This window comes from Quercus lobata, chromosome 7 (genome assembly GCF_001633185.2).
Source record: "Quercus lobata isolate SW786 chromosome 7, ValleyOak3.0 Primary Assembly, whole genome shotgun sequence".
Lineage (NCBI taxonomy): Eukaryota > Viridiplantae > Streptophyta > Magnoliopsida > Fagales > Fagaceae > Quercus > Quercus lobata.
This window is the reverse complement of record NC_044910.1, coordinates 34,165,884-34,177,797: the sequence shown is the minus strand read 5'-3', so window position 1 is coordinate 34,177,797 and position 11,914 is coordinate 34,165,884. Positions and strand designations below refer to the sequence as shown.

Below are 11,914 nucleotides of genomic sequence, written 5' to 3'. Positions count from 1 at the left end.
TTGCACTTATTAAAAAGAAATTTTTTTAAAAATTACACACAATCCAAATCACCTGAAAATGAGCTCTCCCAGGAGTATCAATAATAGATATTTCATGCTATCTACTGCTATACCTTGCCCGAATTATTGGCCTTCACCAGTTTCAAGAGTATCAATAATAGGTAAAGAGTTTCTCAGGAAAAAAAAAAAAAAAGGGTAAAGAAATCAAAGACCATTGTCTCTTCTTCTTCTTCTCTTCATATATATAGATGAAAGATAGCTATAATGTTTGTATAACTTGGGCAAGCAAATGCTAAGAAAACATGGAGAGGTTTCCTCCAATCGATATAGACTAGTTACAACCCTTGTGGCAACAATTACCAAACCATGCGAAGCCCTAAAAATAAATACTTTTCACACAATTTTTCCTCTCAATCCTATTGCCATCATGAAGCTCCAAAAATTGGATTGCAAAATAGATTGCTTTTCAAGCCAAGCATCTAGGGAAGAGCACAGTTCGATCTTTGAAGTCCCACGCATGTCTCGTTTCTATGGTTCCATAGGAGCCAACTGGTGGTGCAGAAGATTTCCAAGCATGGTCCATTCAGGTGGTCTATTATACGAATAGTAACATCAAAGTTTTAGAGACACATCGGCTAATTAGAGTAGTTATTGAGTAGTTCGGCAGCATTGCTCCTTCATTTCACATGAGGGATGGGTCCTATATCTAATAAATTTCTGGGTAATTATAAGAGGAATCCTTGAAGGTAGTTTTAAGGTTTTGGGTAGAAAACTTAATCCAAAATCTCAAGAATCATATCAGCCCTGAAAAACATTAAACCAATCTCTTGGGTTCTCTTTTTCCAGTCATTGCTTTTGGTTATAGAACCAATGAAATGCTAACAGCTTTTTCAACTGGCTAATCATGTGCCCAATTTGAACCATGTTACCTGAAAGTTGAAACTCAAAAGCTGTTCCTAGGAGACATTTCCACCGACTTTGTTCTCGAACAAGGATACTCTTACTTAATTTAATTTGTGTCACGTGTCACGTTCTAATAGGCAAAAAGACTGACATGAGACGGCAGCTACGAAATACGTGTTACAATCACAGCTTCCCTGTGAAATATCTCTCTGGACGAGGACGTGTGTGTTATTTGCTTTGACAAAAGAGATAAATGCATAGAAAGCAAGCGGCAAAGAGAGAAAAATTCTAGAACCCAAAAGAGAGAGACTGAACTTGCTAAAAAAGGAAAAGAAATCCAAAAGAGAGATGGAAGATAGTGTTATAGAAACTGAAAACTTGGTGCATCCCATGAATCTCAGTCCAAAGGGAGGTTCCAAAGTGAGAGAAGATCATGAAGAAGAAGAAGATGATAAGAAAGATCACGAAGCTAAAGGAGAAGGAGAAAGGCAAACTGGATTCATAAACAATCTTCTCTCTAATTTAGTGCCCGGAGGGGAAGCTGAGGAAGAAAAAGAGCATGATGAAGATAGGAGAGGTAGTTTTGGTGAGGATAAATCTGAAGATAAGGGAGTTGGGCTTATAAGCCGTTATATATCTAACTTGGTCTCTCCCCGAAGTCCAAAAGCAGGGAAATTTACTGGACAAAGAGTGGATGATTTTGAAGTTGAAAATGTTGGGAGCTCTAAAGTGGATGAAGATGTAGGTGGTAGCAGAAATGGTGGCCAGCTTAAGCAAGGGAAGATAGAAGAGGAGGAGGGTGGTGGTGGTCATGGTGGAGGAGGTATCATTGACAACCTTGTTTCCCACTTGCCTGCATCACTAAAAGGTAAATTTCTTTAGCCCTTCAAGCATTGTAGGCAAAGTTTACTATTTTGAGAAAAGACAACTTTTTTTTTTTTTTTTTTTGAGAAACCATAAAAAAGACAAAACTTAAGTGCTATATTTGTTTCTCCAATAAATTCATTCGACTGTGAGTGTTTTAAGTATCAACCATTGCATAATAAAAAAGGGTTTTTTTTTTTTTTTAAATTTTATATATATATATATATATTTTAAATTATGGCACATGCAACTAAATGATTTAGTTTAATTAGGGAACCAAAACTTTTTAGTGGTAACCATTTATGACTTACTATTTCAATACTGTTATGGGATTGTCACATATGAAAATTGATAAGGGAGATAATAGCATTTAGCCTTTGTCTGAGACTTGGGAATGGTTTTGATCTTTGTCTGAGACTTGAGAAATAATGAGTACATTAGGGAATTTCTTTGGGTGTATGTAATTTTTGCGTCAAGCATAATCGAATGGGTTTTGCGCATAGATTGACATTGTGATATCACTCTTCTTGACCAGATAATGCGGCTCCCACGGCTGACGAGGCCTCCTTGCTAATACACTCCATCATTCATGACTAAGAGAATTACATTGTGTTTTGTGTCATTGATTGTAAGAAAGAAGTGCAAAATAGAGAGGCTAGAGTATGGCCATTCGATGTGATTTCTTTTTCAATTGTTTGGTTTGTTGAGTTCTTATTTTAAATGTTACTTGTTTGAAAGTCATTTTGAATTTCTGAGGGATCTTTTTCCCTTTATTTGTTGTTACTTGTTAGTGTAAATGGCGCTTGAGAGTTTGAGATACCTGTTATTGACAGTTATGGTACTTCTTCTATATCTAATGTTTTTGACAAATACTTGTGGAATTTGACAATACTTTCTAGCTAGAAGAATTGTGATCGATATGTTCTCTAGGAAAACTTATATCTACGCATCTTTCACTTACAAAATGGTCATATGACAACCACTAAACCACAAATTATAAAAGAGTAATGCTAACTTACCCAAAAAAAAAAAAATCTATAATCCATTATAGTTTAACAGTACTATTATTCAAATTCTATTAATAAGATTCACCAAGTTGGTTTTTACTTTTTACGCGTAACATATATATACGTGTATAGTGTATATAGTATGCGTACGTACGAAAAAATTATAAAAAAAAAAAAATCACATTTGCCATTTTTTTATTTTTTATTTTTTATACAAGATAGAATTCTACTCTAACCTAATCTAAGTGTATATGTATGTAGAGCTCCCTTCTAGAGACTTGAACCCCGGCCCTTATCCCCCACACCCCACAAGCACTTATACTTGTGGAGTGACCATCGCACCAAAGATGTGCAGTGGTGCCATTTGCTTTTCAATTGTTCAGCAAAGTACGCGCTTTGTTGTATTTAAGAGTTTCATTAACGTTTGTCAAGGAAAAATTTATAGTAATTGGCAATTACATACGGTGATTAAATAAGGATAAAATTTTAAAGAGATTGTGGTGTTTACAATAAAGACAATAAGAATTCAAACCCTCCTCCCCCCTATTGTAACAACTACCTGATGTCTTGTAATAGATTGCAATTAGACCTTACAATTATAGAGAGATACAAATACTTTGAACCTTATGAATACATTGAAATAAAATGCATTTGTCATTAATTAATACTTTTACATAAATGCTAAACTTTAATGAGGTGGAAGCTTAGAATGTCATAGAATGCACCAGTAGGACCTCATGCCCTTCCATGAGATCTTTGCTTTTATATAGGCCTCCTTTGAAATCTCTGCTTTTATGTAAATATTGATTATATTATCAAAAAATAAAAAAGTTCAATCTTCTCCACATGTTTGAGATATGATATTACTGATAAAACCTTCAAAAAAAAAAAAAAAATTTAAACTTTTGTAAGATATTAAAAGTTGTGAACTTACAAAGAAACATCAATATCAAAAAACAAGTTAAGAGAAAGTTAATAAATTTAATGAATATGAGGTTTATTATGCTATATTAACTACTCAGTCTTCTTATTGGTATCTAATGTTGGACGACTTCACTATTTAACAACTACACCACTCATATATATATATATATATATATATATCTTTTTTTTTTTTTGCTGAATAAAATTTAAAGTTAATTGTGTACAAAAATAACTTCATTTTTTATAATCTTACAAAGTTACGATAATGTTTAGCAAGAATGTGAAATAGTTACGAATATCTTACTTGAAAAATCTCGTATCTAATTGTTGTATTGCTCTTCATAACAACCATTAGTGCCTTTGCATCAGATTCCTATGTGCTCGGACTTGTCGGTATTTTTTCCCCCCAAGATACAATTGAGGAAAGATCTTGAAAAATATTTCATCAATATGTTTGTAATACCGTATCCTCCACCTCTTCAAAAGCATAAGAGGCATAATCACCATCCCAAATCCAAAAGCAAATCCCAATTCTGCACTTAGGAATTTCCAATCAATTAAAGGCCTAGAAGTCGAATGAGTATCTTCAAATGTTGGAAATGGTGAATGTGGCTCAACAGATCCACATTTTGTCCTCAAATGGGGGCCACATAATCCTTTGTTCCCTTCATAAGAAGCTTCCAAAAATGTAGCAAATTGCTTGACAAATGGAATCGGCCCAACCAATTGATTAAACGATAGGTTTAGCACTAACAAGAAAGTAAGTCCATCTGCAAGTTGCATAGGGATCTCACCGTTAAGCTTGTTGCTTGATAGGTCTAGTGACTCAAGTTCACTCAATTTTCCCAAAGATGGTGGGATTGGGTCTGTGAAAGCATTGAATGATAAGTTGAGAATATACGATGCTTTGAGTACACCTAAATCTTTTGGTTTTGGCCTGTCAAGATTGTTGCATGAAAGATCAATTGAAGTGAAAAGAGTCAGAATCTTCACTAACTCGATCTGCAGACCTTTGCTGACAACAGTTATTGTATCTTGATAATAAGAAGGAAAACCTAGTCCAGCATTATAATGGAGGTATTTGAGCTCTGAATAGGCCTTATTATCAGCCATCATTGTCTTTGAGTTAGCCAAGGATTTTATTGATAGCCTACCACTTAAGTTGTTTGAAGCTAGGTCTACAATTTGAAGCATTGGCCAAGTATCATTTGGTCCCTCACAACCAATAGATCCATAAAATTTGTTTGATCTCAAGACAAGGATGCGCAAATTGGATATTTTCTTCAAGTGACAGGGGAAGGCATCATGTATCTGGTTGTTCCCAATGTCAAATACCTCCAAATTTGTGCAATTGGCAAGAGGCATTGGTATCACTCCTTCAAGTAGGTTTTCGTTGAGATTCAGAGTTTGTAAGCGACAATACTTTGAAAACTTATCAAATATTGTGCCAATGAGGTTGTTTCTTCTTAGATTGAGAACCCCTAGAGTTCTACTCAGTGTAGAGAAGCATTGGGGAAGTGTGCCACTCAAGGAATTATGAGACAAATCTAGAACTCGAAGAGATTTAGCATTGCATATTGATTCAGGGATTTGCCCATGGAATTTATTGCTTGAAAGAGATAAGAAGCTGGCAGAAATAATGGAGCTACCAATGCTAGCTGGTATAACAGAGTTGAAATTATTCCTTGACAAATCCAAATGCATAACAGATGGTAAGGGAGTAGATAGTTGCCCCTGGAGTTGGTTGGAGGAAAGGTCTAGGACTATCATTGTAGTCTTTGTAGAAAAATTCAGATTGAGTAAAGGTCCTTCTAGATAGTTATGAGAGAGATTAAGGTAAAGAAGATGAGTAAATTTCCAAATCTAGTTGGGTATCTCTCCATGAATTTGGTTATCTGAAAGGTCTAGAATGACTAAATTGGATTGGTTTCTTAAGAAATCAGGAACTGTTTTCAACTTGGTAGAAGCCAAGCCCAATGACTCAATTTTGGGAAAGGACAAAGAATTAGCTCCATTATATTCAATCAACAAGCTATTATGTGAAAGACCAAGATTTGAAAGATTTCTCAACTGCTGAAATGCATTAAGCTGCCAGGAACCGCTAAAATTGTTTGAAGAAAGTAGGAGATTCTGGAGGCCTCTGAGTTCAAAGATAGTCATGGGTATTGGCCCTTCAAGGTTGTTGCTACTCAAATCAAGAGTATCTAGTTGGTAAAAAGAAACATTGAAAAATTCAGGGAGTTGACCAGAAAAATGGTTGTAGGAAAGTTGCAATTTTTGCAATAAAATGGAAGGGAAAAAAGGGACATTGGAATACTTCCCTCAAGTGAATTGTAACGCAAATCAAGATTCACTAGACTTCGAAGCTCTTTCAATAATTGAAAGTGATCTGACCTGTTAAATTATTATTTGAAATGTTTATCTCTGTAAGATTCTTTGCCATGATGAATGATGGAACTGGTCCGCTGAAGTTATTGAACGACATGTCCAAATGAACCAAATAAGTAAGCAGTGGTGATTGAAGAGCACCATTTGGATGAAATTCTGGCAGAGAACCGTTAAGTTCATTCTTTGATAAATCAAGCAACTGTAGTGTTGGAATTTGGAGGATCTTTCTTGGTAATGTTTTAATCGATCTGGAAGAACTGAGTTTCAAGGAAGACAAATTTGTGAAATTTGCAAAAAATTCTGGAATCGTAGCATAAAAATGATTATTGTTAAGATGAATAACTGAAAGAGACCGAAGCTTTTGTAAGGAAGAATGAAGAGGCCCTGAAAGAAAACAATATGACATGCTCAAACACTCTTAGATTTGGCAATGAAGATGATAAGGCCTTACACCACTCAATCCCTAGCACTGATATAAATACACCATCAAGATAAAGTTCTGTAAGGTGTGAAAGGTTCTGAACTAGAGTAGCAAAATTTAAGCTCTCAAGGCGCAGTGAAGAAATACTCAAGAGGGTAGACAAATCAAGAGTAACCAACCTTGTGAGGCGTGAAATCTGAGTGGGAACTGGGCCTGAAAAGCCAGAATTTGATAGGTTTAAGTAACTCAAATTCGTCAGATTTCCAAATTCGGGTGGAATCTGAGAATGGTTGAAGTTGTTTGAAGCCAACCTTAGGTTTTGGAGATACTGGAGACGAAAAAGGCTACTTGAATTGTCAAGGCCGCCATAGATTGATTCACTGTCTAGGTTGAGACAAATAATACGTCCCTCACTGCAGGTTACACCTTCCCATGAACAGCAATCAGTACTTTCATTCCAATACACCAATTTTGTGGACAAAGTACTGTTGAATTTGAGACTGTTCTTCAAATCAAGCAACAATGATTGCTGCTTGCCTAGACATTGTCCAGACACCGCAAAGACAAGGAAGCTGAGAAAAAGTGAGCATAAGGGTATCAAGGAAAGCCATGAAAGGAGCGAAATTCTCATTGTAGGCTGTAAAATGAAACAGTACTAATACAGTAAAGAATTTTAAGGGGTTTTGAAACTAATGAAATTACTTAAATTAGTGGTGGGTTGATGGTGAAAGACTCATTAACATGATCCTTTTTAAGCTGTGTTAAAAGTGTTAGTGGACCTAGTACTACCACTCGTCAACCAAAAGTGTAGAATGGAATGAATGAATTGTAAGAAGATGTAGCACTTTTTTTTTCAAGTCTCTTAAATGAAGAAGAAGAAGATGATGATGAAGGGGGCAGTTAGCTAGTTATAGACTTACAGATGCTTCAATGGTAAACTTCTGAAGATATAATTCAACCAATGGACTGGTATTTAAGAAAAAAAACTTATGTTTTTCACGAGTTGCATTGTCAATTTTATGCACTAGCCAAGAAGCCATAATAACCCAACATTTGTGCTTCACACTAATGCTAATTGCTAAAACTTAGACAAAATTGTAAAAGTGGGAATGTGGAGGTTCCCCAATATTTGTGCTTTCAAGTCCATCCAATTACCATTTTCCAACAAGTCCTTTTTTTGTGTGCTGTTAGTGATAAATTAACTACCAACAATTCAAACAATCACTCATAGTAGGAGGTGGTCCATACCCAGTTTTACTTATTTATTATTTATTATTATTTGGGATGAACATTTTGGATGTATATTTTGTTGGTCAAATATGGGTTGGTAATCATTCAGATGCAATAGGATTGGTTCTAGAGAGTGGAAGTTTTGTTTCAATTAGGACATTCATATAACCCTATATACTTGTAAATTTATGTGATGATGCTTTTGGGCATCTCTGCTTGAAGGTATTAGTACCCATAGCTGGGGAGCTTCAATGGGATGAGAATTTTAACTAGATTTAGAGGGTGAATTTTGCATTTCAGCCAAAAATAAACATCTAACATATGCTTGAAAATAAATTACTATCTCAGTGATGAATCCTAAAATACTATCCACACACATATTTCGCTTGCATAATGGTCATATGAAAATCACAAACTTAAAAAGAACCTATAATATTCAGCATCAAAGAGGCATTATGTTTAGCAATGGCTTTGGTACTTGTCCTTTTAAATGTGGATATTTTGAAATTCAACTTGCAAGAGTTGCTATCTTACAAATTGGAGTACCAAATGGCAATATAGTGTGTGTTTGGATTAGCATATTTTCTTCTTTTGCTTAACAAATATAAGCTGTACCTAGAAAAGTGAATAAACTAAAAGTTAAACTCATCTAAACAAGGCTTATAAAATAAATTGAGCTACATTAAGATAAACTAGACATTATGGAAAGTATAGCTAAGGCGATTATTAAATCAAGCCTTGTAGAAGTAACATTGCCACTACAAGTTACCCAACTAAACTCGCAGTTCAAATCGGGCCCTTTAGCTGGGGCTTGCTTGGAATTGGGCCATTTATGTGTTTAATTCTAAAACTAAAAACTACTAGGCCTATCCCATTGTTATTCTAACCACCAAGTTAATCACTCACTCACTTCGTGTATACAATTAGCTAGAGTTTCCTTTTCTCCTTAATCATACTTAATTTGCTTATATGTTTTTTGCCTCAGTATTTCTCTACAAAATTAGGGCTACCCTAGTATCAAAAAGAAAAAGGGGTTAGCCTAGCACAACCACATCAGCTTAGCATTTTTGTCTACTGCAGTCAATTTCGGTCTACTTCAGTCCATTCGGTGCATTTCGGTCCATTCCAGTCTACTTCAGTCCATTTAAGTCCATTCAGTCTGTTTTAGAGGATGACATTTGTAAGAAGCATTAGAAACAAATTTTAATCACACAATACATTATTTACAAAATATCTCGCCTTATATAATAATTGAATGTATAATGTATTATGTTTATTTAAAAAAAAACACTTACAAAATTTTAAACACTTTCAAATAACAAATATAGATAGCTTAATTTAGAAAATTTAGTATATTTTATCAACTATACTTTGTTAGAAAATAATCTCAATATATTATATGAATGGTTTGAAACTAACTCTTCTAAGTCTCATATACTATTTTCATTTTTCATTTAACAAAAGCACAAATTGTTAAATTTTTCCGCCCTTCATGCAAGGCTAAGAGTAGAAATTTTAATGGGAGAAACCCATCAAACAATATGTAATATATTTGATTTTTTGTGCCACTTCCAAAGTTCTAATATGGATAGACTCGTTTAAATTAGTGAAAAGAGAATGTCATAATGTTGGTATTTTGTGTTTGACATCGTTCTAGGTACTGGATATCCTTTTCATTTGCCTATGTAACTATGCTATCTTGTGTCACGTTACAAATTTATTTCTACCATCATTTCATAAGAAAGTGATGCACGATTGAAGAACAATAAAGCCTATGAAATTCAACATATTAGACCCTAATGTTACTTATAATGATAGCAGACACTGTTGCCAGTTGCTTTTCATGTTTTATTATGTTATTAGTTGGACTTGATGGATCAAAAGAATGTAATTGATTTTGATTAATCAATTGAGGTTCATAGCTAACCTTAAAGTTTTGAGATTGAAACTTGATTGTTGTTGTTTATGTCACATTCTATATTTTTCTATGGATAAATAGAGGATTGAAGAAACACTAGATGAGCTTTTGTATTTCAATAAACTTGACGAGCTTTTGCACTTCAATAATTCTAGATATATTATTTTTCACAACTGATCACCTACTTTATCGTGATTGGTAAATAATAAAGGTGGCATCAATGGTAGATCCACATAAAAGTGATGTTGTACCAATCACACCCAACCATGTAAGCAGTCACATTACTTTTGAATTTAAGCTAATTCAATTTGTGTCCCTACTAAGTTCAATGTTGACAAACATTATTTACCACCAAAAAAAATGTTGACAAACATTGGATGCTTGGCAAACATTGTATGTTGACAAACTTGGTCTGTGCTTGCTCTAATTATGTCTTGTTAATGTTCTGGTGTGCAGGCTCCAAAGCCATCATCCAGTCCCCATAAGTCCAGAAAATGCTTGCACTGATCCTTATCCTTCGAAACAGGTTAAAATATGTTCTCACTTATCGTGAAGTATTTGACATCTTGATGCAACAACAAGTTGTTGTCGATGGGAAGGCTAGGATTGATTAGGCATATCCTTCTAGTTTCATAGGTATACCATGTGCACTTCAACCATTTCTCTGTGAGCTTTTAGTGAATTAGTGTATTCTATCTAAGTGACTCAGCCAAATCCTAAAGACAAACTCCATCATAGGATGCTAAATTGGTGTAGTTGTTCTTCACTTTATTGAATGGCTATTGTTAGATTTGTTGTTGTGAGATTGAGAATGATTAAGAAAAGAGAGTAAACATAAGTAAGAATAAATGTGATTTAGTTTGATGGTCTACTTCTACAGCAAAGAGCCCTTGGCAATTATGTCCTTAATATTAAACTATTGTGTTTAAATGGGTCCAATATAGGATATATATATATATATATATATATATTAGCTAATCCCAAGATTATGCAACTTACCCTACAAATAGGATTGTGGTTACTTTGCTTGCTTTACAAGTAATTAGGTAATGACCTACAATGAATTTGAATATCTTTGAGTCATGATATCTCTAATAGCTCTGATTTGGGAAAGTTGGGCTGACCAAAGAGATCTCTGTTGTTTGAAATATTTTGTACTTCTATACTCAGATGGATAATAAATTTAATAACCCACCCTAATGTAATCTCTATTCTGTTATAAAGGAGGCAAGGAAGAGACTTGCTGTCACGACTCAAACCTGTACTTCAGAGTTTAGTGCATGACCGGCATGTTAATATCAAGTTTACCTCAATACTTATCAAGAATTTTTTTCTTGAATTCCTGCTTATTTTCTTGCATAAAAGCCAAAATATACAAATATGATGGAAACCTAGAAATTTCATTTCCTTTGAACTTGGAAAATTACCACCTGGTTGAAACTTAAGGTATACATGTAAATATTACATAGTAAAACGTTTAGCAAAACTCTTATTATAAACCTAATCCCAAAGACATACAACTAGGGTTCAAAACAAACTAAGGTACCGAATTACATCTGTGCTCAAAGGATCAAGTACATATTGATTCCTCCTATACAACAAAAGAGCTAAACTACTATACAACAAAAACTCTACTTTCTAACAAACGAGAAAACACAGAATCCTTGCCACCTCTAATACTCTCGCTGCTTCCAGGAAAAAACTGTGCACTGAAATATAATAGAGTGAGCTGTGAAGCCCAGTAAGGTTTTAAAACTCCATGGGCCTTTAATAAGAATGCATGTAAATCAAATATTTTATGGATATGCCAGCTTCGATAAAATAGCCTTCATACTATTCATATGGTCCTTAAGATAACTTACGAGCCTTTAGATGAAAATACTTCATTTTCCTTTCATATAATAATAAAAGGACATAATAAGGAATATAAACATAATTCAGTAACTTTATCTTTAAAAAAAAAGATTATAAAATGCTTCATCATACTTCTTCTTTTTATGAGAGCTTTTAACTTTTCATAATGCATTTAAACAAAATCATTCTCTCATGATCAATAACATAATATAGCTGTTCATAACATATTGGTTAATCAATATCTGATAAGTCTGTATAGAGAAGGCCTCATCACATTTGGGTGACCTTGTGTGCATGATATTGTCCTCTTTGAGAGGCCTAATGACACATCTCTTCAAGGTTTTATTCCTCATCGCTGTCCGTACACATTGGGGAGAAGGCCTTGTTTAGATTGAGTTACGGGCA

General features: G+C 34.2%; 3 protein-coding genes across 3 annotated transcripts; 1 reads left to right on the top strand and 2 right to left on the bottom strand.

The window, feature by feature from the left end:
- The first annotated feature begins 256 nt into the window (after positions 1-256).
- Positions 257-2,599, top strand: LOC115953685. Its single transcript, XM_031071443.1, has 2 exons — positions 257-1,771; positions 2,303-2,599. Exons 1-2 carry the CDS (start codon positions 1,252-1,254, stop codon positions 2,362-2,364), a joined length of 582 nt encoding a protein of 193 aa, XP_030927303.1. The 5' UTR covers positions 257-1,251; the 3' UTR covers positions 2,365-2,599.
- A 1,450-nt stretch (positions 2,600-4,049) lies between these two features.
- Positions 4,050-5,468, bottom strand: LOC115951946 (receptor-like protein 7). The gene has a single exon (XM_031069060.1). The coding sequence runs from the start codon at positions 5,466-5,468 to the stop codon at positions 4,050-4,052; it is 1,419 nt and encodes a 472-aa protein (XP_030924920.1).
- Positions 5,469-5,561: 93 nt separating this feature from the next.
- Positions 5,562-7,138, bottom strand: LOC115951945 (receptor-like protein 7). The gene is made up of 3 exons (XM_031069059.1): positions 6,538-7,138; positions 6,093-6,470; positions 5,562-5,902 (listed from the first exon to the last, which is right to left on the bottom strand). The coding sequence occupies exons 1-3, from the start codon at positions 7,136-7,138 to the stop codon at positions 5,562-5,564; spliced, it is 1,320 nt and encodes a 439-aa protein (XP_030924919.1).
- Positions 7,139-11,914: the final 4,776 nt, after the last annotated feature.

Coding starts and splice junctions, on each gene's coding strand:
- LOC115953685 (XM_031071443.1), top strand. CDS start 1,252: ATGGAAGATAGTGTTATAGAAACTGAAAACTTGGTGCATCCCATGAAT. Junction 1,772..2,302: donor CTTGCCTGCATCACTAAAAG/GTAAATTTCTTT, acceptor CTTCTTGACCAG/ATAATGCGGCTCCCACGGCT.
- LOC115951946 (XM_031069060.1), bottom strand. CDS start 5,468: ATGATAGTCCTAGACCTTTCCTCCAACCAACTCCAGGGGCAACTATCT.
- LOC115951945 (XM_031069059.1), bottom strand. CDS start 7,138: ATGAGAATTTCGCTCCTTTCATGGCTTTCCTTGATACCCTTATGCTCA. Junction 6,471..6,537: donor AGTGCTAGGGATTGAGTGGT/GTAAGGCCTTAT, acceptor GTTTTCTTTCAG/GGCCTCTTCATTCTTCCTTA. Junction 5,903..6,092: donor TTCAAATAATAATTTAACAG/GTCAGATCACTT, acceptor TTTACCAACTAG/ATACTCTTGATTTGAGTAGC.